At 35.1% G+C, this 27,228-nt stretch overlaps 2 protein-coding genes and 1 long non-coding RNA gene across 3 annotated transcripts; 2 read left to right on the forward strand and 1 right to left on the reverse strand.

The window, feature by feature from the left end:
* The first annotated feature begins 499 nt into the window (after nucleotides 1-499).
* On the forward strand, nucleotides 500-1,634 carry LOC113288538. The gene has a single exon (XM_026537619.1). It carries the CDS (start codon nucleotides 595-597, stop codon nucleotides 1,435-1,437), a length of 843 nt encoding a protein of 280 aa, XP_026393404.1. The 5' UTR covers nucleotides 500-594; the 3' UTR covers nucleotides 1,438-1,634.
* An 18,611-nt stretch (nucleotides 1,635-20,245) lies between these two features.
* LOC113288541 lies at nucleotides 20,246-21,914 on the reverse strand. Its single transcript, XR_003330652.1, has 4 exons — nucleotides 21,862-21,914; nucleotides 21,711-21,774; nucleotides 21,271-21,356; nucleotides 20,246-20,317 (listed from the first exon to the last, which is right to left on the reverse strand). It is a non-coding gene; the product is annotated as an uncharacterized LOC113288541 (long non-coding RNA).
* A 3,038-nt stretch (nucleotides 21,915-24,952) lies between these two features.
* LOC113288539 lies at nucleotides 24,953-26,058 on the forward strand. Its single transcript, XM_026537620.1, has one exon. It carries the CDS (start codon nucleotides 25,008-25,010, stop codon nucleotides 25,788-25,790), a length of 783 nt encoding a protein of 260 aa, XP_026393405.1. The 5' UTR covers nucleotides 24,953-25,007; the 3' UTR covers nucleotides 25,791-26,058.
* The last annotated feature ends 1,170 nt before the right edge of the window (nucleotides 26,059-27,228 follow it).

The raw sequence follows: 27,228 nt of genomic DNA on the forward strand, positions 1-27,228 counted from the left end.
GGGAAAATTTAACAGGAAAATTTATAGTACAAACACTAGATAACTAATCCTCACAAGTCGTAGACAAACATGGTGACGTCACTTCATTAACCACACACAAGAAACTCTTATTATATTCTAAACTTCATTCATTATTCAATTTCTCTTAATAAATTAATTAATCTACTACCATTTGCTTAACAAAACATCGTTACATGATCCAATGAAGAATCTTAGCGTGATAATATCGGTACGGTCCACTAGTTAACCATCCTTGTTACACAAGATACCTCTCTAATTAGTACTATATGGTTAACTAACATTCTATAACTTAATCTAATTCAGTCAAAACTTCATTTCCCAAGCTAACACTAATTTAATTGTAGTTGGTACTAATTCTTCTTCATCAAGCAATTAACAAGTCAACCTTCAGCATCATCACATGTATTATTTATAGAAACTTCCACGAATGACAGTTATGAATTCAAACCATTGAATCATCACTTGAATCTCCCTTGGATCTAGTCTTCTATATATATTCTCTCCTTTTCATTCTAAATCTCTTAAAGTTAGAATCACAAAAAAAAATAAAAATAAAATACAAAAGTTAGAAAAATGTTGAGTCACTTCATCTGTGGAAATTTTCATGATCAAGAAGATAATGAAGAAGAGTACTATCCATGGAGCAATACTTCGTCACCAAACAGATCACCTTCACCAACAGCAACACCAAAGAGATCATCCTCATCATCACCGAAAAGAAGTAAGATGAGTAGTTTCTGTAATAGGAGGCAGAAAAACAAGAACCCGTATTCATCTCGGGGGATAGATAAATTTACTTCGCTTTTAGCTGATCTTGAAGATGAAAGAATAAAGATTTTGGATCGAATCGCTACTACAACTACACAAGATATCCCTTTAATACGTTTCGCGTATTCAAATTCGAAACGTAATTTGGTTCCAATTGTTACCAGGTTACAAAATCAACAGCAGAAGAAACAACCCAAGTTACATATCGATGGTAATGACAAAATTGTTGAGATGACAGAACCATTAATTAGCAGAAAACTGGAAGTCGGATTATCTGTCCCGAAGAGGGAAATGCAAAGAATGGCATCACCATTATCGTCACCAGAGGCAGTGAAGAAGATACAGAAGAAAAGTTTGCTAGACAAAAGTAAAAGTCATATATGCAAGTACTACTTCGGAATTGTCATAGTGTTGATTCTATTATGCTTGGCGATTTACGGGAGATCGTTTGCAATAATCTGTATGTCAGTTTGTTGGTATGTGATGCCTATTGTTCACAAAAACTTGAATTCAAGAACAATGAAGAAGAAGAATAATTACACCGATGAGGAGAAGAAAATGGGTATTGATGGATTTCCTTATTCATTCAAGACTAAGAACATGTTGAGAAGTGCAACTATGGATATAATTAATCTTCAATGTTCTTAACTTGATCAAATTCAAGATCACCAATTTTATTCTACTTTTCTTGTTATTTTTTTTCTTTTCCTGTTTGGGTTACAGCAGGTTTGAATTTTCTAAGTTTTGACATGTTCATTGTTCATGAATGTAAATAGAAGTCAAATGTACATTAAGAAGGAAAATGTTCTTATTACCACTTGAATGAAATGCAGTGCTTCCAGCCAGAAAATATTGTTACAGTCACGTATTATCTCCGTCTGCAAAAGTGATGATAGTCTAGAACGAAAAAGTAATAGTAATTTTTTGCCAGAAACAAAATGAGCTTAATTATAAAACCTTACAAAATAAATATAGATTCAACTTCTTACGAATTTCGATATCATCGTTAGAAAGACAAGGCATATGTCATTGCAAAAAGTCTAAAGTCATGAGTGCTTATCACATTAATCGGTATACTATATTCTCACACTAAATCTAAAATTAGCGGAGAACTTGTGATTTGTTTTATATTTTACTCCATTATCAGAATCAAATCTTACATTAACCTGTTTTATATAAAAATATGAAGTAGTAGTTGATACACATGATCTTTTCAAGAAATTTCAGTTCCAACTTGAGCTGCCGGGAGGGAAGTATGGATGAGGAATCATGCAATATACGAGATTCGAACATAGTCTTGTTCGCAATTTGGGCAATGTCCTATATACTTAAATCTAATTAAGTATTCCGTTGCATAACTCAGCTTTATACTTTAGGTGCATCACTTGCATTCTTTTGACCTGACCAATTGACAACAACGTCGCATTTAGCAACGCACTGTTGCATATGTATTGTTCAATCCTTGGCCAATGCTTGGGACAATGCCTAAGGCATTCCATGACTTGCAGTTGCATGTCATCTTTTATTTCTTCCTAGAGTTGGGTTCTTTTTTAACTGCTAACTTTAGTGCTGGCTTTGCAGAGTTACGCTACACTCGTCTTGAACGGTTTGGATATGTCAAAACTGTGGCGGTTAGGGAACTGCCTATGGATAGATGGTTGTTCATAGGTCGTGCAAATGAGTTGCACACGGATTGGCCTGGTCCTTATCATTATAAATAGGCCAGAGAACCTTTACAAGTGTAAGTCTTCATGCGTAGGAAAACCATAGTGCAGTAGAGAGTTATTTATAATAATTTTTGTAAGGGAAAAATCTTATTATCCGTGAAGCAATCCAAAACTAAATGAGTTATTTATAATAATTTTTGGCTACTGATTTAACTGAGGATGGAAGACAATGGGACTTTGGCAATGGGAAAGGCTTTACAGTGGCAAACGCTTATGCTTCTCTAGAAATAGATGATTTTTTGTGCTTTCTTGATAAGCAGTTGTGGAATCCAAAAGTACCTATGAAGGTTTCTTTTCTAGTTTGGACTTTATGCTACAATGGATCTCCAATTTTAGATGGATTATTTAGTGCAGGGCTGGTGCACAATGATAACTGCCTTCTTTGCAGTCAGCAGTCAGAGACCAATCCTCATCTATTCTTGCATTGAAACTTAACTTTTGAGAGCTGGTCTTATTTCTTGGATAGTTTTGGCATTAGATGAGTCTTTTCCAGTGATGTCAAAAGAACATTTTGGGAGTGGAAGAACAAGAAAAACAATAATAGGCTTAAATGACTTTGGAGATACTTACCGTTTGCAATCTGGTGGAGTATTTGGAATAAGAGGAATAATAGACTCTATAATAATGTCTCTAAATTTGTTAAGCAGATTATTGTAGGACTATCAACACTATATCTTTTTTAGGTTTTTCTTTGTCTACTCTCATTTGTAATTGGGATGTTGTAACTCACACATCCTTGTAACTTTTTTGAGTTTCTTTTCACCACTTTGGTAATTTGATTCTTTTATAAAATTTGCCCTTCTTTTGTCAAAAAATAAATAAATAAATTAATATAAATAAATAAATCTTCAAATGATAAAATTCGTAGGTAAAGATAAAGGAATGCTACCATTTAAGATTATTAGGCCTTGCCTCCACAACTTTAACGGTTTGAATTTATGAAACTTTGGGATTCTGTTTGGTAGTGTTTTATGGTCAAAGGCATGTGTACGATCAGTGTACTTCCACCTCCAGCCAATCAATTTCAATCTTCTTCTTAATAATTCTTATTTAAACTCAAATTTCAAACTAGATCTGATGCTCGTACAGTATTCCTGACAAAATGTTGCACTAATGACGAAGAGGTAGGCTACTAAAAAAAGGCCTGATTTGGATTTGAGTCACTTTCTTCTTCTTCTAGACGGTACGGCTAAAAGAAAATTATTGTTTTATCCATTTTGTGTATTACTCCAAGGATGGTTAACCAAGGTACCCCTGTGCCAACAAGAGATTTGTAGGAAAATTTGGAGTAAAGCGCGCAATTTAGATGATAGCCAATAAATCTCCGTATATAAATGACAACATTGAGCCGGCAAAAAAAATTGAGTGCGGTGCACACTTGACTTTACAGATTTTTGCTTCCTTCATGTCTCATTCCATTAGTTCTCTAACTAAAAAGATCTTTCGGATTCTAAACAAACAGTTTTACAAATTTTTTAATAAACATTTCTTTGATCTCCTTCAACGCGTCACCGGTGACCCAATCAAACTGTGTTGTCAAGGGAGAAAATCTAAAACCACAATCGTTTCTTGATTTCATTAATCAAATCCTATAAACACTTCCTCACCAAGTCGGTGACAAACATGGCGACGTCTCTTCACTAACCACTCGCAACGATGTCTTAATCATGTTATTATATTGTAAGTGTATTCTAAACTTAATTCATTATTCAATTTCTCTTAATTAATTAATCTACCATTTGCGTGACAGAACATCGTCACATGATCCAATGATTAGAATCTTAGACTCATCATTTTTTTTGTGTTCAAATAGAAACCCCTAATATTCACATGGACCAAGCATAAAATTGCATAATCCTTTTGACAATCTACCGAAGTAGTTTACTTCGTAACTAATCTATGCTGAGGCAACTCGATACCTATTGGAACTAGTTTATCACCCGTGCGATGTACGGGCCTGTATCTCGCTTACAAAATATTGGATTAGTATTTTAAAAATTATTTCATCAAAAACTAACAAAAATTTAATAATCTCTGGCCTTCGAAACTAATAGAACATTTATCAAACTAATTGAAAACCATGAATTAAAAAATAATGATTAGAAAGTTGTGAGGTTGGCCGTGCAACTTCAAATTTTTTCATTATAATTTATACCAATTTCACAAATTGATAAAAAGTTATTAAATGTTAGTTTTTTTTTCCAAATTTTAAAATATATATTTTGGGTTTCCAGAGTTCATGTTTTCGTTTTTTATTTACCGTGCCTCTCTTGGTGCACCCAATTATTATACGTCGTTATTAAAAACAGAAAATATAAACTTGATCATCAACTTCTTTTTTTTCTTTGCTTACATCTCCATGTTGTCGTATGATTTTGTTGGTATTGTACTATATTCATCAAGTAGGGATTTCTTTGGTGCCTTTCATGGTCTTTTGTCAAGTTATGGTATTTGCAACGGAACAACGTGTTTTGATCACGGGGTTTATATTGCATACTTTTATATTTCTCATTGAAAATATAGATATTGTACCATGAACGGGAAATATGGTTTATGAATTTAGAATTAATTCCAATTTATTTAAATGATATTTTCTTACTGACGTTTTCAGCAAAATCTGTTCACGTATATCAGCAATCTTTAACGGAGGAAGTAAAACATAAAGATATCCTTGGCTATGTTCTTCTATATTCTCTTACTTACATTTTATTTTCTAAGTGAGAAGCAGACCCGTCAGTATCACTAAATAGGCACATCAGCAAGGCACAACATGTGGTACGTGTTAGCACGCGAAGAAAGCACGCCACATCATGCGTAAATACTACACAATACATCACATTTGATGCATATTTCACAAAAGAATCATTGTTTTAGCCAATTTTTGACATTTTATTTTCGTTATGCTAATTTATTTCTATAATAATACATGTACTAACTAAAATATCTCATAAAAATTTATTATGGAAACATAAAATAAATGTGCTAGCACAGCACAACAGGGCACTACATGTTTATTTTTCTGGCACAACACAACACGCCATTTATCCCAGCACAGCACGTCTGAATCGCTGGCACAGCCTAGCACAACATGCAGCACCCAAAGCACGTGACTTCGTGGGATGGGATGTGTCGGGCCGGCACGTTTTACACCTCTACACAAACATATAAAATCTTGGATCTGAACCAAATTGGATTCCACAAGTTCTCTTGCTTCTCGCTGCTCCGATATACACTCTTGCTTGATCCGGAGTTAGAGTTAAGCAGCTCCAACCTTCTACTTGTTTAACTGATTTTCTCGAGGATTTTCCTGTTACATACATGTTATTATATCAACAAAAATATTTTTTGTTCCCACGAAGTGGAAAATATAAAAGCAGGATCGTATTAGGCGATATTCAAGAGATCATAAATATATGCACACCAGTTGAATCTGCATTTTTTGGAGAAAAAAAGTACTCGAACGTTCAATATAATTTGACTTTTCCATCCATCATCCCGTCAAAGAAACATTCCATGCACACAAAACCGAAGTATTTCCAAATACTCTAAAATAAATCTATTGAGAAAATAATCATGCATCTAAATTCGCAAAAAAACATTTCATCCATCCATAGGTTTTTCCAGCTGGTTTTTCCAGATAAAGTAGATTCGCCAAATGAATTATCATCTAATTTACGAAGTTTTCGCATCTCCATATGCTTATTTCTACCTATTCACATGTATATATTATTAACTTAATTTACAAAGTTTCCATCTCCGTTTCCATCTATTTCCCATAACTTAAGTTTCTCATCTCCACACCCTAGTTTCTGTCTCATTCATATCCCATATACGAATATAAAACTTCAGATCAAGCATGAAGGATATTAAAAGGGAGAAACAAATTACTGGCTTTGATCTCATGCACCACGCAAAATAATCCTGGTAATCATCAGCAAGCTACTCTAAGTCCACCCCAAACTTACATGCTTTTTTATGTTGTAATGAAAACCGAGAACAATTAACTTGAAATTTTAAGCTATACTTATCTCGAATCACCATCATTTTCCTAGTATCTCTAGCCAAGTACTCACACATAAGCATAAGCACAACCGACTGCATGTATATGAAGGTATAACCCCAGAATCCGGATCAAATATTCTAGTATCTCTAATCCAGTATCCCAAGTATCCTAATAGTAGAGGTTACATTCAGGAATTTATCTCATGCAAGCTCGACTCAAAAGCGAGCTATCACATATGCCCGGGATGAAGTAAACACCTGAGGCAACTTCATGCAGAGAGAAGTTCGAGGATAAAGAAAACAAAAACAACATAAATTTATTGCTAATTACAGGTTTATTCTTAACATTTACATTTTCTAGGAAAGGTAGTTGTTTCTCGTTAAGAAATAAACTAAGTAAAGAGACAAGTGAAGTACATATTTTTTTCCTTTATAAAAGAATATTCAAGAGAAGTCCAATAAGGTTGGATCTGAAGTAACCACTCTTTTTGGTTCCTCGGCATGTTAAACTTTTTTTTTTTGTTGAAGAACACTCCATATGACAATAGTTTGCAGTGAGGTAGTGGTGATTAGTTTTAATTTCAGTTTTAATAAGAATTTGTTACCCCCTCTTAGGTTATTTTTGGGCCGTTGACAACAACCTTCAGACCAGGGACTATAAACGACCAGACTATAAACCGCCGTCTGGAGAGAAAAAAGACAATTATGTTCAAGCAATTTGATCATGAAGGCAGTAGAATGGAAAAAGAAAAAAAATGCGATGCCACAAAATATAGGTGGAAATAAAATATTCAATAGCATTAAATGATGTTATGTTATGCCTTGACCAAGGAAACAAAAAAATATGATTACCCAAGTACATCTAGTGATAATAAGTTAAGCATATACTTAGAGCTCAAGTCCATTCACTTTAATGATGGTTTGTTTGGTAATCCAGTAGGATGAGTTGAGCAAGCAGCATAAATGCCCTACAAGAACTCTTGGCATTGTGTAGAAACATCTTCATGAGTATCATATTCCCTGCATAGAAACTGAAAACCAAAAACCCAGATATATGCAACGGATGTGAGTTTTTGTGCACAAAGATATGCTACCTGTAAATGAGCATCCAAAAAGATTTGGAATTTGCGAAGACTATTTTTAGTGTTAATCGTACGTTTTCCTGGATACCTGCAAAACAAAGAATACGTGCAAAACAAACAACTACATAAATCAGTAACCAAACCCCCAATCAATAACAGTAAGAAAGAAAAAGAAAAAAAACCTAGAAGAAAAAAGAAACATGCAAATGATAGTTTGTCTTTTGCGCGAATGTGTTTTCCAGAGAGATACATGTAAAGCTTACCTAAAATCATCGGAGTAAGAACACCATCACCATCTTAATGATAATTTATGAAATAGTTTGTCCTCTGCTCGAATGTCTTTTCCAGAGAGATACATGCTAAAGCTTACCTGAAATCATCAGAGTAAGAACACCATCTTAATGATAGTTTATGAATATGATGCATCAACGTTTATTCAATCTCCGTTATTGTATTTGAACCACTAAGAAACACTGTTATGAAATACATTAAGATATGAAAAGAGAGAATGAGATTTACCAAAATTCCTCCACGCCACGACCACGACTGGGAATGCGAAAAAACATTTGGCTGCGTTTCATATCAGACAACAAAACCCTAAAACAGAAGGGAAAAAAACGTTAGAAGAGAGTAGCGTATCAGACAACCAAACCGCAAAACAGAAAGGGAAAAGAAAACATTAGAAGAGAGTAGCGGCACCGTAACACTGGAAATTGGATTTTGCTCGAGTGTTTTATATAGAGATTCACCAAGTCTAATAGTTCCACTGAAAAAAGAATATTTTGGAAATAATACAATAAATATCTCAAAATCGACATAATTTCTATAAATTTGGACAACCATATTTATTTGTCGCAAAAGTTTCCCTTCGAGATATTTTATTCTTTAAATATTATCATTTTATCATTTTATTCTTTAAATATTATTATTTCCTTTTCAGACTATTTTCTATACCATTTTATTTTATTTATCAATAATAAAAATAAAAACAACAAAACTGTAGAGAAAAAAGAATTAAAAATCAAAAGGAAAGCGAAAAAAATACCTAAGCTGATTTCCAAAGAGAAAATTAGCATCCGTTGACCGACACTAATTTGAATACCTACAAAATGAACGGCAATGCCTGTCCATACAAAAATATACAAATCATGAAATATACCTCGAACCAGTATTCGTGATCATCACATGTTTTGATCTATTGTCAATATAGCGAGAAAAGGTACACCAGCAGCTTTGCTGATCAAGGATTACCATTATGTTGCTAAAAAACAGAGAATTAAAAAAACGATACCCTAGGAGATACAAACATCACGAAAACGAAACAATGAAACCTAAAATTTGCTGAGTACTTTATATAGAGAGCATTCAAGCCCAAGATTTCCTAGACAAAAAAAATCTCGGTTTAAGAAAAATATCCCTAGTTTAGGAAATAACACTCTAAAACTTAGGAAACTTTCATAATTTTGGATAGCTATAATAATCTCATTTCACCATAATTAGTGGTTGCAAATATTTTTGGATCAAAATATATACTTACATATCAACACATGACAAAAACGAATTTATTCAAAAAAATTATCTTAGATGTATTTTATTTCTAACTAAGGTTGCAAATATGTTTGTATAGAAAATATATTACATATAAAAACATAAAAAAATAATAAATCGCTTTATTTTATTTTAGAATGTTTTTATTTTTGGTTACGGCATGAACAAATTAAGAAAAGTAATATGAAAGTGAGGTTTATTATTTTGTTATTGTTTTGATTTTTGTATGCTACATATCAATTTTTACTTCAATTTTTTGTTCCAGAGCCTAACAATTGTTTAATTTTTACATTTAGACAGGATCACTAAAAAATTTATTTGTAAGAAAGACAGAACATCGGATTCAAAGGTTAGTACCCACAACCAATTTGATCAATTTTATTTTTTCTTATTTTTCATGGAAGTGTAATCCAATTCTCTAGTTTTAATAAATTAGGAAAAGAATGATTCTCAAAACTGTAACCGACAATGGATTTTGGATTTTTTAATATTCTTTTATTCATTAATTATGTGATTGATTTAATTTTTATCTTTACTGTGAAATCGTGAATGTGTGATATTTTTGATTGAATGTATTTTTGATAATATTGTATTTTCGAGATAATTGTTTTAGGAAACAAAAAAAAATACGTTTTCCATTTCAAAAAATCTTGTGGGATCAGAAAATATATTCCACCTTTCCCATTATGCTACGTCAAATAAATTTCCTTTAAAAGAATTTGGTGGGGCCAGAATCAACCAGGAGCTCCGATTAACCACGTCGCTCGAAAAAACTCTATTTTTATATAGAGATGTGATGTGATTAGGGATGCACATGGGCCGGTACAGCATGGGTTTCTTAAGAACCCGGTACCTGTATCTCATGTTTACCGGTTCCTAAATCTCATTACATGTACTTGTACCTGTACTGGTGATACCATTCCAGTTCTGGCCTGTACCGGGTTTTACCTATTACAGTTTCAAATCAAAAAGAAAAAAAATTCACAAGTTATTCACATGAACCCTAACTTTATCAATTTCTTGTACAACCCATACAAATACAAATATACAATAAATCAATGACTACAGAAACTTCAATTTGGCATAAACCGACCCTAACTTTACCAATTTCTTATACAACCCATACAAATACAGTTTCAAATCAAAAAGAAAATTCAATTCAAATCTGCATACAGTTCAATTTCAAATCTGCATACAGTTCAATTTCAGATCTCTATGTCTTCTTCGTATCTTCAATGGCAGTATCAACATGAATTAAACTTAATATCAATTGAAACCCATTATTCATTTCCATCTTTCTCTTCTTGTCGATTGCAATAACACCCAAACTCAGATTCAGACCAATTTCTTCCCACGGACCATCAACATCAACAACCCATTCAAATCCTTTTCTTGATTATTAGTAGCAACAGAAATCCCTGACTTGTTGTTGTTGTTGATTGAATAAGAAGAAGCAGAAGAAGTAACTGATTTCTCTTTAGAAGAAGGTGGTGGTGGTGATGAAGAGAAGGATGAGTTGGTCTCCTGAACCTCAGTTGAGAGTCTGAGAGGAAAAACAGAAGAAGAACTTCTGTCTCTGTAAGGAAGGAGAAGACTGGAGAGATAATGAAGAAGAAGAGATAAGAAAAATATATGAGGTGGTGATAGATATTTATTCTTAACCTAAAATCAATGGCCCAGATTTATTTCTAAAAATGTCATCAATGGTTGATATTCATCGGTTCTTTGGGTACCGGTTCGATCGGGAATCTTAGCAAACCCGGTTCATGTACTTCCTATACACCGGTTCTGAAAATGAGAACCATTACCTGTACTTCCTTAGCCGGTTCTGGTTTGGTTCCTGTGCAGCCTTAGATGTGATCTGAATTACAAAAAAAATATCAGTTATTGATATGTATGATCTCTGATTATTATTGTAGAGGCACAATTCAGAGTAATAATAATAATAAACCAAAACGTAAAACGGAAGACACAAGAATGTAATCTGGAGAAAATATTTTCCATAGATTATGAATAAGAAAACTATTACTGTTTTGCTAATCTTTCTTTTATATTTATCAAGTGAGTGTCTCACAAATTCTTTCTAGGTGTTTGTCTCACAAAACCTCCCTCCACGTGTGTGTCTAGTTATGAGCTAAACATCTCTATTTATAGCCTTGGTTTAATTTTTCAAACCTTCTTGAAATCTATTTCCTAATCTAGGAAATATTTCCTTAGAAAAATTCCCTTATTTTGGTTTGGTTTCCCAAACCTCCTAGGAATCTATACAATTTCTTATCTAAGATCTTATCTAAGAGTATTTTCTTATCTAGTTTACTAAATAAATCAGTATTCCTTCCTAAAGTACAATTATATCCTCAATCTAACTTGAAGATTACTAAGTTCCCAAAAGACAAAAGATACATCTGTATCATGGGTTCCCCGTTTTAGAGCTCGAAATCTTGTGAAAGTTAGACCTGAAGATTAGGGAACTCAAAAATCCCTTTCTTCTAGTTAAACCATCTCTCGCTGCTAGGAAATTGACCTTACATCCATTTGGGAAAGTCTGGTTTTCTCTCTGTCGTGTCTCAGTCACTCCTCGCTTCATAATACAATGTTCCTTGAGTGATTCTTACCGATCAAACAATAAGTCATACACATGTGGCAAAATAATCTTATCATCTCCATCACCATCTTTTAATGGGGAATCAAACATATTCAACCTTTCTAGGTGTTCTTCTTGTGTTTTGGTTAGGTCTTCCAAACCAACTCTACTCGGCTTTTCATCAAGAGAACGGAACACAAGGTGAATGACCTTTATACTAGCATTCACCGGCCTTTCAGCCTAAGTGGTTGTAATCAAGCCCCCTCAAGAGGAGAGTCTATATCCTATATTACAAAAGATTCCCCATCTTTGGTAAAGGTATAAATCTGCTCCCTCCTACGTAAAATCGCATTTGATCCCATAAGTAAGGACTTCTCAGTACAATTTGACAAACATGTGACCTCATCAAGAGCAAACTTGAACATGCACTGCTATACAACCTGTATCACACCTTCCTTTTGAAGTCATCCTAAAGGATAAGATTTAGGATGTATAAAAATCTTCAAACCCAATTTGTGTACCAGAGAATTAGAAAGTAAATTATTCTAACTTCCCAAGTCAATGATAGTATTCATCAATGATGTTTTAACCTGCATCTTAATTGTTCCTAGGAACATCTTTTGTAAGTTATTTTACACCTTATTCCATTAGGGAGAGCTTTTCACTAGGTTTCGTTAGTCCTTGGACTTCTTTTGGAACTTATCATGGATATTTTTTTTGTAACCCTTTTGGTGTTAGATTATGATACTTTATCCGTCACTTATCGATAAAATGTCATGTTTGTTTGCAATGAGTTCAAACCAAACCTTCTCTATCGTTGGATTTTCATTACTCTTTGATCATTTTAGCTTCTTTAGTAACGGATCCTCCAAACTTTCCGTTAGTGTTCCCCTTCACATCAGATTTATTAAGCCTGCTTTCAATGGCGCTTTTATACTTGCTTCGGCAATAGTATCAACTGAAAACATCTTCAAATTCTTCAGTACATACTCATGAAACCCAAAAATATGCTTCATTCCAAGTCTAAATCCAAAACAACACCATGATTCTGGAGTTTTGAGGTATATTCTTACACGGTTTGGTTGTTATGAATGTTTTAAGTTGTACCACTTGAAACCATGTCTTCAAGGTAACCAACCCAATAAAATTATTTCCTCATAACTTCCTTGAATACCTTCCACGTTAATGCTCTCTTACTTAGATGTTGCCCAAACTAGTCAAAATTGGTCATCAATCTTATTCGGTTGGGGACCTTGGAGCGAGGAGAAATGAGTTCGGATTTGGTAATCGCTAAAACTCAGCCTAATACACGAAACCCATTTATTAAATATTTACATATTGCTGCACATGAGTCATGACTTGTACCTAATTAAAATTAAAATATTAACACTATCATGTAATTGAGTATGTAGTATTGTTATATTGAACCTATTTATCAGGTTTTTAGAGGTTTTTACATTTGATAACTCCCATATGAGGGTTTACCAAAAAACAATTGATATTTTATAATTTTGGCATGCAAGGCCGACTCGGAAATATCCGCAACTCTTTTTGTTTAAAACACAGATCCATGGCCGCCTTAATCGCCAAAAATCGGAAATGTCTTGGAATCAGAAATCATATCGGTCGAGTAGCGATTACTCGGAGAATAATCGGCATTGGAGAACGATTTCAGCTACGCTGGTGTTGCCTTTGATAAGATTTCTACCATATTAAACCATGCTTTGAAAGCTTCGATGATGCAAAAAACTATCTACTTCTTTGAAACATACAAATTTAAAGAAATTTAAGTACGTCTCTAGACGCTCTATACAATCATCCAATTTTTCAACATCGATATCGACACTTCCATCATAAAGTGGAATATCAGCACGGAAATTAATTTTCAGATTATTATCATGATTCATAAACTTACCACAATGTTTTGTTGTTGTTTGGCCTTCGGGAACCTCAATTTTTTATTTTTTTTCGTTTTCTTCTTCCTGCGAACCCCAAGATATATGGGTATTTTATTTTTCTTAGGTTTCAGATTCAGTGTACTTAAACGAAAGAAACCAACTCGTCCAAAGTAGTTTGAATCGTCTTAATCTCTTTTTCCAACATAACCACCTTCTCGTCAATTGCATTCGTTCATCAATCTTAAATTCCTTTCCTAACTTTGTCATCCTTGGTTATCTTGTTATTTCAACGTATTCCTGCTTTTCGGGTATAATTCACCAAGTTGTTTGTATAGACATCTAATTAAGACCATAAACCACATGAATCTTTTGTAAAAGAAACTAATTCGCTCTTACACCAACTCCTATGATATTTATACCTTGGGGACCATTAAGATAGAGGCGGAATTCAAAATAATAAATATAGACAAAAATGACAAACGGAAGATACAAGAAAATATTTAAAAAAAATATATTCTCTAGATTATGAACAATTGTTATAGTCCTCTCTTCGTTATGCTTACAATCATTCTAAAACAGTATATAACCACAACATATATTGTTAAGCTTGCTTTTACAATAACCTAGTAATTGTCTCATAAACTTATCTCTAGATGTTTGTCTCACAACCTCCTCGAGGTGTGTGTCAAGTTTTGAGCTAAACATATCTATTTATAGCTTTGGTTTAGTTTCCCAAACCTCGTAGGAATCTGTTTCCTAATCTAGGAAATATTTCCTTACTTAGAAATATTCTCTTATTTTGGTTTGGTTTCTCAAACCTCCTAGGAATCTATTTCCTTATCTAGAAACAATTCCTTATCTAAGAATATTCCCTTATCTAGGTTACTGCTTTAGATCAGCATTCCCTCTTAAAGTACAATTCTACTCTCAATCTAACTTAAGGATCACTAAGTTCCCAAAAGAAGAAAAATACACATGATGTTTTCCCTTGTAATTCACCCTACCAGCAAGGAATTACTGTTTCTATAGTGACATCCATTCAAGTGGGTTTTACTCTTTGAAGATTCAAGACCTACATATGGCAGTGGCATGACCATCTATATAAATTCAAAACTAGTGACAAAACCCCTAGGTGACCAACTTAAAGGAACAAAAAAACCACCCATATTAATTTTAACAAATTAAATCAGTTTCATTAAATAGTGACACAAAAACCCCCGCTCAAATAATAATTAGCAAATTTATTTTTTTTTACTTTGAAAAAACCCAAACGTACCCTTCTTCATCTTCGTCTTCTCTCCTTTCTTTTTTCTTCTTTCTTTCTCTCCTTCTCCCCACCACCATCACCACCAGCAGCGATACCAGATCTTACCAGCAGAAACTTTATGCTTCCCCGACCACACTAGCACCTTCGTATCTCACCACCACCACCACCTTCGTCCGCCTCCTTCAATTCCATCACCACCTTCGTTCCCTTAACCCTTAATTGTTGAAATTAGGGTTGTGATTTTAACTTCAGTTGAAGAACAGAGATGGGTTGGTGACGAATTGATGATTGAGATCGATTTTTCAAGGAAGGGATGATGGAGTGGTGACGTTTCTAACAAGGTCTAGGAATTAGATCTAGGAATTGATTCCATGGTGGAAATGAACTACCGATGACGATATGCTCGTCTTGGGAGAAACGGTAGATTTAGAATGATAATTTGAAGTTTTGAAGTATTAAAAAATCTTATCATTTCACTAATTTTTCAATTGAATTGGATACCAGATTTCGTTTTGTTTGACATTTCGTTGGTTTTTATTCTTGAGAATTTGATTTTGATTGTTACTGTAAGGATTTATTGACTTGGTAAAAATCTTATTTCCTTCTACTTTTGATTGTTACTGTAAGGATTTATTGACTTGGTAAATTTAATTCCATTTACATGTTTGATGATGAATTAGATTTATTCTTGAAAATGTTATACCAAATAGTAGTGAGATTAACTTGCCAGGTGCAAGATTTCGTCCCTTGTTTGCTCTGTGTTGGTGGAAATGGGATATGAATATCACAGTTAGTCTTATGTTTCTTGTTGGTGGATTGATTTTTCTAATAGTAGATGAATTTTGAACTGAAGTTTGTCTAAGTACTTTAGTCTAAAATGTTGAGATCAATGAAGTGTGCATTACGGTCTCTTAGTGAGGTCCATTTTATGGGCTAACTTTTTAATTGAAGTCCATGCCAATTAAAGAACTGGTTAAGGAAAGTGTACAAGTTGTTTGGTTGTGCAATTATTGAAAACTTAAGTTGTGTTTCCACAGTTAACTTAGCAGTTGACATTATGTGGTTTGTTAATGTTGAGCTGCCATGCATACATTTCAAAGTCATATTTTGCAGTTCAATCTGATAGTTATCATCTATGGTTAGAGTGGTTAGACTAGGTGCCCCTGTTGAACTTGAAAACTTTTATAAGTACCACAGTGTGGCCCTCTTTTGACTCCTGCACCGACACTTGTGTGCAGCGTAAGTGAAGGAGGCATCTCCCTAAAACATGCTCTTTTTAATTTCCGAGTACCTACTTGAGATGATTTGAGCATATGGAAAGAGAAAAGTAACTATTCTATTCTTGTTGGCCAATATTCTTATATCTTATTACTGATATGTTGGAACTGCTTGTGTTTGATTCAGGGTGTCAGGTACTCAGTCAGACCCATCAAATTGATGCTAGAAAGGAGAGAAAGATGGAGACATTAAGGACTGCTCTTGGGATGAATAAAGTTGATGAAACTTCTTTACTACAGGAAGAAGGGAAACAGGAAACTGTTCTGGAAACAGTGGAATCTGATTCTGAAATTAGGTGAAGGAGAGGGTCCAAAAGAAGGTTTAATAGAGAAAAATGATGGCTAGAATTGAAATGGGAAGCAATTGCAGGTGGTGAATTGGATTGTGGAGCTGAGTAGAGTCAGCTAGGAGATGTTGCTGCCGCTGCTTTCAGATTGGCAGTGTGCAAGTGTAACTGCTGGTATTGTTGATATGGTTATTGCAGTGATGGGTTTGATATGGTTATTGCAGTGACAGGGTCTTGTGACGAGTTTCATTTGATGCTGCTAGTAAGCTCCGGTTGCAGCTGAAGTTAATATTATAGAGAAGGTGGTACTGGTGTTGGCTTTGAGTTGGTTCTCTATGAAGAATGGTTTGAGCTGATGCTTGAGAATGGTTTTTAAGTACAGTTGCAGGTTGGGAGTGTAGAGAAGAACTGAGATGCCTATGTTGGTGGTGATTATGAACTGCAGCTGGTGATAATCAGAATCCATGGAGGAAATGGTGTTGCTCTGGTTGAATTAATATGGATATTGCAGGTCCAGTTGAAGATCAAACTGAGCCTGAGATGGAGCATTTGTGGTGTTCAGGTATGAGCTTGAACTGAAATGGAAGGCAGTAATGCAGTGGGTATGGGATTTGAAGTGAATTTGTAGTTGCAGGTGCAATGAAGTGCTGCAATACAATGAGGAATTGCCTGTAAACCCAGATGGAAAGATATACCAGGTGAAGCTGAGTAATGGGTCTTGAGACATAACTGGTGGTATTGCTGTTGAAGCGCAGAAACCAATTATGGTTTCATCTTATTTATGATGAAACCAAAATCGGTTTCATCGTATTTCAACAATGTATTTCTATCCATGAAGATGTATAATACCTCTTAAAAAATTTCTTGCAGGTGATTTCTCACGAAACCAAGATGAAACCAAAATCGGTTTCATCGTATTTTTGGGAGGTGGTGGTGGTGGGCGGTCGTGGTGGTGGGAGGTCGTAGTGCTGGTTTTGGTCGGCGGTGGTCGACAGTGGTGGTGCTGGATGGTAGGGTGGCTGGTATTGGTGGTGCAATTACGTAGTATCGGTGGTGGTGGTGGTGGTCGGAGGTGGTGGTGGCGGTGGTGGTCGACAATGGTGGTGCTGGATGGTAGGGTGGCTGGCAGTGGTGGTGCAATTGCGCAGTATCGTGGCGCGGCGGCGGAGCGGTGGTGGTCGGTGGAGGCGGTGGTGGTCGGTGGTGGCGGCGATGGTGGTCGGTGGTGGCAGCGGTGGTCAATGGTGGCGGCGGGCGGCGGTGGTGGTCGGTGGTGGCGGCGGTGGTGGTCGGGTGGTGGCGGTGGCGGTGGTCGGTGGTGGCGGCGGCGGGCGGCGGCGGCGGAGCGGTGGTGGTCAGTGGCGGCGACGGAGGTGGTGGTCGGAGGTGGCGGCGGTGGTCAGTGGCGGTGGTCGGTGGCGGCGGTGGCGGAAAGTGGTGTTGGCGGTGGTCGGTGGCGGTGGCGGCGGTGGTCGGAAGTGGTGGCGGTGGTTATCGGTGGCGGCGGTACTTATTGGTGGTTGTTTATTTCTTGTTGGGGGTGACAATATAATAAGAATTAAAGTGTGGTTTATTTTTGTTTTTGTTGGGGTATTTAAACTAGAAGGGTAATATAGACAATTTATATTAAATGGGGTTTTTGTGAACAATTTGTTTTGTTGGAGTTTTTGTATATGGATAGTGACACCTTTAGGGTTATAACTCGCGGACCGATATAAATTTGAGAATGAGTAGCCTGTGTGATCTTACTATCTCACGGGGGACTGTCCCCGTGTATGATTAAATTCCATTTTTTAAACAACAAGTTTTCCCACCATTTATTATTATATCATTAAATTTTGAAGAAAAAAAACTACAAATAGGGGATGATTACTCGTATAGTGTTTCCCTATCATTTTGCCCATAACAGCTTCACTCTTTCATATGAACCAGTAGTGCTTTATATGGGCGAGTTAGTCTCCAAATGGAGACTACCCATAGAAAATGCTGTAAGCAATACTATCTTCCTTTGTGGAAAGAGATACTATAAGGCGAAACGAAGGGAGTGTTAGTCAGGTGCCATAATGATATAACCAGCGTAACATCAGTACGGTCCACTAATATCAGCTAAGTAACTTTATTCCAAAGTACTCTAAACCTTATACGATTGTATAATAATTAGCTAGCATTCTATAATTAACTAAATCCAATTCAGTCAAAACTTGGTTTCCCAAGCTAACACTTCTCCATCAAGTAATTAATAAGTCAGCCCAAAACATCACCACATGTATGTTCAGGTACATTACTTGTTTAAGGATACTTCTATGTGAATGACATTATCAATTCAAATCCTTGTATGATTTGAATATTGATGCCTCCATGGATCTAGTCTTAATTAGGGCTACACAACCGGTAGGATGGTTAGGATATGGTCTATACCCGCCACCCTACCCGTTTACTGGCGGTTAAGAAAAATTTTACCCGTCACCCTACCCGCCATTAAACGGGTAAGATCCTACCCAACCCATTCTCTGGCGGGCCGGGTAGGGTAGGGTGACGGGTATAACCGTTTTTCCCCCTTCTCCATGACTTTCTGAAGTCTGAATTTCAGACTCTGAACAAGAAAAGGGACCGTGCATGTTGTGCTAGTAGACCAACGATGAATTTAGAAACAAAAGCATAACCATAGAAAATGTACAAACAAAAGTATTCTCAAGAAAAGAGTTGTATTCTTTTTGAAATAGACGATGAATCCCAGCCCAATTCCATGTTCTTGACGTGACCTTGTTCTTCATATAACAGTATCATCACCAAAAGCTCTTCATATTGACCTTCTTCTTCAATCATCATCTACGATGATGGAATAAGTACTAAGATCACCAAATAAATCTGCATACAAGTTATCTCTTGTTAGATTCAGTCATAATAGTGAATGATTTGATGCAAAGTTCAGTCATAATACCAACATCAAGTAATATCACAACAATTTCTGTATCTGTTATGTTTGAAAGACAAAATAAGAGGCTAGGAAATTGCTAAATTCTATGAGTTCGAGATAGTAACTATACTTCAAAAAAAGTACAGAAAAATAAGAAGAAGAAACTGCTCCTTTGATAGTTTTAGAACTAACATGCAACTCAGAGCATTGTATTCAGAAAAGGCAGTATATTTCAGAAAAGGCAGAAACCCAGACATGAAATAATGTTATCCTAAATCTACAAGTGCTGAATAAGAAGGACATTATCTTATAACCTTAACATATTATGGCCAAACAAAACCATGTGCAAGCATACGCAGGAATAATGACAGAGACCTAACTCTAATCATGTTCAAGTACCCGTCATCCTTTGCATATTTTTTGTTTTCTGAGTTCACATCTCTTTGCATATATCACCACTACATCAATAAAAAGACACCAAAGCTATATCTGCAACTTCACGGTTTCCTAATGAGATACATGCCAGGTAGTTCTACAACACCTAATACAATACAATGCATTTATATGCTTGAATCATCCTTTATAGTCATCAAAAGATCTGATTTAGGCACTGCGAACTGTAAAGCAATTCTGACTTCAAGATACATGGCACTTGATTACAACAACATGATAAAATAGAAATCCTTGCACCGAAGGAGAACCAACAAATGTTGATTAAGAGGTCTTAGTATACTTACTGATGGAAATATACATATGGTTATACTATATTGTAAGAAACTGAAAACAACAAAGACTTGACAAATGTAGGAGAATCAATGTAGGAAAGTTGTATACCTGACTCTAAGACGTCATCCTCCTTCTCAAATCCAGGGCTCCACAGTTTCGCAAATTGAGGAACCTTTCCAACACAATCAGGGTGATAAAGCTTTACGACAGTCCCTGTAAAACAGTCACAAAGGACTAAGTCAGGTATAAGTACCAGTTGCTAACTATAACATACTACTTTGTACATGAGAAATATTTGATGTCTATATTGGGATTTCTAGCTTTTTACACAGGGTGCTTGATACACTATGGCTTCTAACCACACTAATATAACATAACAAAGATCTCCACATTCCAACAATGAAATAGAAACATCACTCTTAACATAACCTTCAAAGACTACATAACAGTACTCTTTTACGCTCGTAATACTTTCTACTAGCAAACTTCAACACAAAACTTAATCCATTTGAGTTCATTCATGATAACTACACCCAAACTGGAAAATACTAACTGACAGTAACACCAGTATATCAACAACACCTAAGGTGAAAGTTATCAACCAATGCAGTTCCTACCAATGCAGTCATTAATTGCGAAATACAAAGGTATCTACTTCATATTGCTTCTCTTAAAATTTGGATTCACAAAGTAGAAAATCTATACATGGAAAAGGTTCTTTAAAAAACATATATGTTTTCAAAAAACCACCAGATTCTCCACAATGTGGAAGGACATGTCACAAGCAGTAATCTCTTTCGTTGACTCTCATCTCTCCCTGGATGAGAATAAGAACTCTTAAGGGGTATGAGTGTCTAATCATGCTCATCATGTGTGGGATGTATAGGTTTTGTAACAAGGTATAAGCTCTGCTCCCTGAAACAATCTGTAATAGAACAAACCTACTTTTTGTTCTCTAAATTCATTTATTGAGCTATGTTAAGAATTGTTTTATAAGACAAAAGGTTCCATAAGCTACACTTAAGTCAGTTGATTTACTTGAACAACAGTTGACCATATATCATACATGTTAAACAACGGACAACTAGAAGCAAAGACACGAAAATTCATCTAAAATTATCAAAGATACAGATCAAGAAATGTGTCTATAATGGAGGGAACCAAACCTGATAACGGTACTTAACAGTTCAAAGCCTAAGCAGATTGCAAGTGAGGGAAAATGGTCACCAGCATCGTTTCTCTTAAGAAATATCTGTATGCATAATCAAATAGATGAAGCAAAGAGTTAATACACAATAAATCAGGGCAGCCACATAGCAATCTAATTCAAAACACTTACATTATGGAAAACCAAGTATAATCAAATAGATGAAGCAAAGAGGGTTTTATATAACAAAGCAAACAAACCCAAGCAAAAGAATACAGAGAAATCCTAATTCCCACGTTCTATTTCAGTAGTATAGGGTTTTTCATAAAAATTTCAAAATCAGTTACTAATATAAAATAGAAAATCTAATTAACACATCAACACCTTAATGAAAGCCTAATCCAAAAGAACAAATCAAAACCCAAATCAAAACACAAATTGAAAGCTTTAAACACTTACATCTTCAGATCGAAACCCTCAAAACCTCAAACTGCACTTGCAGCCTGAAACCCTAAATTCTCTTCTGCAGAGATAAGAAAGTGGATTGAGATGAGCAAAAAATAGATTCAAACACATAATGATACACAAATCGAACACACAAATAACCTACATCTTCAGCTTCAGATCGAAACCCAGACTTCACTTCGCTACTGCAGAGACGAGGAGATGAAATGGTTCGAATGAAAAGATAGAAATGGTTCGAATGAAAAATAGATGAAATGGTTCGATAGAAAGTAAAATCCATTCAAGGGTTACTTTGTCTTTTACCCCTAATATGTTTTAAAATAACAAAAAAATAGGCAGGAGGAGAAAACAATACAAGGGTTACTTTGTCTTTTCAGTATTAGACGGGTAGGTGGGTAGGGTAGGGTAATTTCGTGCTTTACCCGTCATCCTACCCATTTAACGACGGGTAAAAAAATCTCTAACCGTCACCCTGCCCGCCAAATAATGGGTAGGATAGGATAAGGTTACAACACTGGCGGGTAGGGTAGGATTGGTGGGTATGGATAGGGTATGTGCACCCCTAGTCTTAATCATTAAAACTCCCTCGCAACCCCCTATATATAATATATTCTCCTTCTCGTTCTAAAACTAAAAGACCTTTTAGAGCTCAGACCACCAAAGAAAGAAAACAAAAAAAAGTTGATCGAAATTTGATCATTAAGAATTTAATTACATTGTTTTTTTGCCTGCTTGGGTTACAGTAGGTTTCTAAATTTTCAAAATTTTGACATGTCCATTGTTCATGAATGTAGATAGTTTGGATGGGGTCAGAAGGAAAGTCTAATGCAGTTCTTATAACCAGTTGTATGAAATGTAGTTCCATCCGGAAATTTTTGTTATAATCACAGTATCTAGAACCTTGTAAAGTAAGTACAAACTTAACTGCTTAAGAGTTTTTAATTTCAATCTCATGTTGCGACTACTAAAATTTTACTGTTATGCTAGAAAGACATGGCATATAATTGCAAAAAGTCTAAAGTCATGAGTGCTTATCACATTAATCAGTTTACGCGATTTCCTTTCTATACTCTTACACTAAATCTAAAATTAGCTGAGAATTTGTGATTTTGTTTCATATTTTACTCCATGATCAGAATCAAATCGTACGTTAATTAATTCGTTTTATAAGCATATGAAGTAGTAGTTGGTACACATGATCTGTTCTTTTCAAGAATTTTCAGTTCCAACTTGAGCTGCCGGGAAGTATGGATGAGGAATCATGCAATCTGCAACTTCATTTTAAAACTAGGCCTTGCCTCCACAACTTAATGGTTTGAATTTATGAAACTTTGGGATTCTGTTTTGGTAGTGTTTTGTGGTTAAGAAGAGCATGTACTATTGAATGTACTTCCACTCCAATCAATCAATTTCAAGCTTCTCATTTCTTTTTTTTTCTTCATTATGTGGCGTGGCGGAGTATTTTCATTTGACACCGCGTACTACATAAAACTCAAATTTCAAAGTATTCATGACAAAATGTTGCAAAAATGAAAAGGTAAACTACAAAAAATAGGCCCGAGATTAGTAGGATTTGGGCTCATTTTCTTCTTCTTCTTGATGAACAAAGACTGGTTACGGCCACGTACGGCTAACAAACTCGATACATAGCGTACAACTCCCAGCATCGCCGTCGTCGTCCAAGAGAAATATATGTATTCGAAGATTCTATTTTTTTTTCCTTAATTTGTTTTTCTTAATCAGTGGTGTTTCATGAAAAGTTTGTATAAGAGCTGTTATGGCTGATGACCTGGCTTCTAGAACAATCTAGATCTTCAAATCTCATTCCTGTCTTGCAGTCATGGTAAAAATCCACATTGCTTTATCCGTCTGCTTATGGATGCTCTGTTTTTGGTGGCGACGTGCCGTACTTTTAAGGATGATTAAGACATCCATGCAGAGACTTACACAAAATGTACCAACAAATTCCGATAATTTTTGTACCAAGATTTGCATCTTGATGATTTGTTGACAGGTTGCAAGGCAAAGATTAACATGTAACTTTGCGTAGCTTGGCACTTAATTTCATGTCTATGAGGCAATTCTATCACACGCCTTGACAAATTTTTGCGGCCTTTCATGTCTCACTCCATTAATTAGTTTTCTAAACAGATTTTGTAGACAGTTTTACGAATTTTCTAAAGTGATTAGTAAAATGAATTCAAGGATAATCCTTCAATCTCCATTAAATGACACCAGTGATGCATGAGCTGCACTCAATCAAAATTTGTTGTTAGGAAAATGTAAATTCGCAGTGTTGATTGATTTTAATTATTAGTGGATTCGTACAAACACTCAAAACTTAAATCCTCACCAAGTCGCTGACAAACATGGTGACGTCTCTTAATTAACCACTCACAAGGAAGTCTTATTAACGTTATTATATTCTTATCTTGTTTAATTATTTAACTTCACTTAAACTTAATTAATGAATTACTCCGTCTACTGGTAGTGGCTTACTTGCATAACAAAACATCTTCACATGATCCAGTGAATCAACTTAGAATCTTAGACCCATCAATTTTCTTTCCAAACAAAATCCCCTAATGTTCATCCGGATCAAGCATAGGCTAGTTAATTACCTAGCTACCAAACACTAGAATAAACTCACTCTACCAGTTAGGAATCATTGTTTATATGGTGGCATGGCGGTCCTCTCAAATATGAAATTAATGCATTCAAGTGAGTTTTACCACCTATCAATGGCGAGTTGCGACACAAATTTGAGAATATATAGCGAGCAAACTAACTGAAACTGCAAGGTTGTAAAAGAATGCATCACCCGGCCGGTAGATTTTGGTCTTTCCAGTTTCAAATAATAGTAGGTGGGTGCGGTATAAGGATATAACCGGTGTAACATATCAGTACGGTCAGCTAGTTAATGTTGTTAGTACTCTAAACCTTATTCGAATTGTATAATGATTCTATACAAATCCAATTCAGTCAAGACTTCGTTTCCCAAGCTAACACTTAATTCTTCTTCATCAAGTAATCAACAAGTCAACCCAAAACATCACCAGGTACATTATTTGTTTATGGAAACTTCTATGTGTGACATTATCAATTCGAAACCTTGAATGATTTGAATATCAGTTTAATAAGGCCTTCTTGGATCTAGTCTTAATCATTAAGACTCCCTCACACCCCATTATATATATATATTTTGCTTTTCCCCTTCTCATTCTGTAAAAAAACTTTTAAAGCTCAGACAGTTGAAGGAAGGGAAGAAAAAAAAAGTTAAGCAAGAAGACAATGTTGAGTCACTTCATCTGTGGAAATTTTCATGATGAAGAAGACAACGAAGAGTACTATCCATCTAGCAGCAGTACTTCGTCGCCAAACAGATCACCATCACCAAAGAAATCATCTGCTTCATCATCGTCGAAAAGAAGTAAGATAAGTAATTTCTGTAATAGACATAAAAACAAAAAGAATGAGAAGAACCCGTATTCATCTCGTGGGCTAGATAAATTCAGTTTGCTGTTAGCTGATCTTGAAGATAAAAGAATCAAGATTTTGGATCAAATCGCTACTACTACTACTACTGCACAAGATATACCTTTAATACGTTTCGGGTATTCGGATTCGAAAGGTAATTTGGTTCCGATTATAATCAGGTTGAAAAATCAACAGCAGAAAAAACAAGAACCCGAGTTACATATAGATGGTAATGACAAAATTGTTGAGATTACAGAGGACATACAAAAAAGTAATACTGCTAAACTTGGTCCATCACCATTATCGTCACCAGAGGCAGTGAAGAAGATACAGAAGAAAAGTTTGCTAGACAAAAGTAAAAGTCATATATGCAAGTACTACTTCGGAATTGTCATAGTGTTGATTCTATTATGCTTGGCGATTTACGGGAGATCGTTTGCGATAATCTGTATGTCAGTTTGTTGGTATTTGATGCCTGTTGTAGACAAAAACCTGAATTCAAGAATCAAGAAGAATAATAATTATACCGATGAGGAGAAGAAAATGGGTATTGATGGATTTCCTTATTCTTTCAACAAGAAGTACTACGCTGGATAATCTTCTAAGCTGTTAACTTGATCGAATTCAAGATCATTAATTTTATTCAATTTTTTCTTTGTGATGTTTTTTCTTGTTCTTTTCCTGTTTGGGTTACAGCAGGTTTGAATTTTCAAAATTTTGACATGTTCATCGTTCATGAATGTAAATAGCTTGGATTAGGTCAAGGTCAAAAGTCAAGTCAAATGTACATTAAGAAGATATGTTCTTACTATTAGCACGCAATAATGTTACCATTATGCTAGAAAGGCATCTGTTAAAATTCTTACTCCCAATCTAAAATTAACAGAAATTTTGTGATTCTATTTTATATTTTTCTCCATTATCAGAAGCAAATCCTGCGTTAATTAGTTTAGCTGATATAAAATTACAAGTACAAGATGATACACATTATTTGTTCTTTTTAAGAAATTTCAGTTCCAAGTTGAGCTGCCGGGAAGTATGGCTCAGGAATCATGCAGACATGCAACTTCAATTTAAAACGAGCTTCGAACATGGTCTTCTGCTCGACTTGGGCCATGCGAGAACATGGTCAATGCTAATCTTAGATTCTTACTTAGTAAGGGCAAAGCTTTTGAGCAAAGCAATCCGAAACCCGAAATTTACAGAAATCATGGAGTCAGTCAAGCATATAAATCATTATCAGATTGTGATTAAGAAGCAGATACTATAATATATTCTAATCACTGACTAAAATACATTTGAAAACTGCTAGTTGTATTGAGGTCAGTGAGGGCGTAAGCAACAATTAGAGTAATAATTAATCCTATTCAATCATACTGAACTCCTTGACCAAATATTATAGATATGGAGTACCATTATCAAGGTTTTTTTAAGAAACAGTAGTTTAATCTAATGAATTGGATATGTTACGTACCATGTACTTGATAACAACGTAGTTCTCCATTACTCAGAGATCATGTGCATATTATGGGCCCTAATGTTCCGGGTGAGGCATGTTATGAATGTGGTTGCAGTTTCCAAAAGATAGTTTTCAGTGTTGCATATGATAAGGTATCTATATTTTTATACTGCAAGTTTGCTCAGTAATGCAAACTTGATCATCTAAATTCTTTTTTCAGTATTGCGCAGTCTCCACCACTTGATCATCTAAACAGTTTTTAAGATCCAGAATGATGAACAACATCCAGGCTAAAACATACAAGGATTCGAAAAGGCAGGGAAAGAATGAATTCTCCAGTAGGTCCTATAAAGGGGCCAAGGTATAAGTTGCAGACTTCTGTAGAAATTTCAGAACCTATTAACATTCGAACACCTTTGTTGCACGTTCGAATGATTAAAATCCATTGGCACCGTAAGAAAAAAGATAAGGCTAAAATAACTTCAACGCGTCTTATTTTTGCAATTTGCATCTATAAAAAGAGGAGTTTAATCTTGGATTAATATCTGTTTCTACTAAAACAGCGTCAACTCCCTA

The sequence above is a fragment of the Papaver somniferum genome, chromosome 6 (genome assembly GCF_003573695.1).
Source record: "Papaver somniferum cultivar HN1 chromosome 6, ASM357369v1, whole genome shotgun sequence".
NCBI lineage: Eukaryota > Viridiplantae > Streptophyta > Magnoliopsida > Ranunculales > Papaveraceae > Papaver > Papaver somniferum.

Bases quoted from the DNA above. Each gene is read 5' to 3' on its own strand.
- LOC113288538 (XM_026537619.1), top strand. From the start codon at position 595: ATGTTGAGTCACTTCATCTGTGGAAATTTTCATGATCAAGAAGATAAT.
- LOC113288539 (XM_026537620.1), top strand. From the start codon at position 25,008: ATGTTGAGTCACTTCATCTGTGGAAATTTTCATGATGAAGAAGACAAC.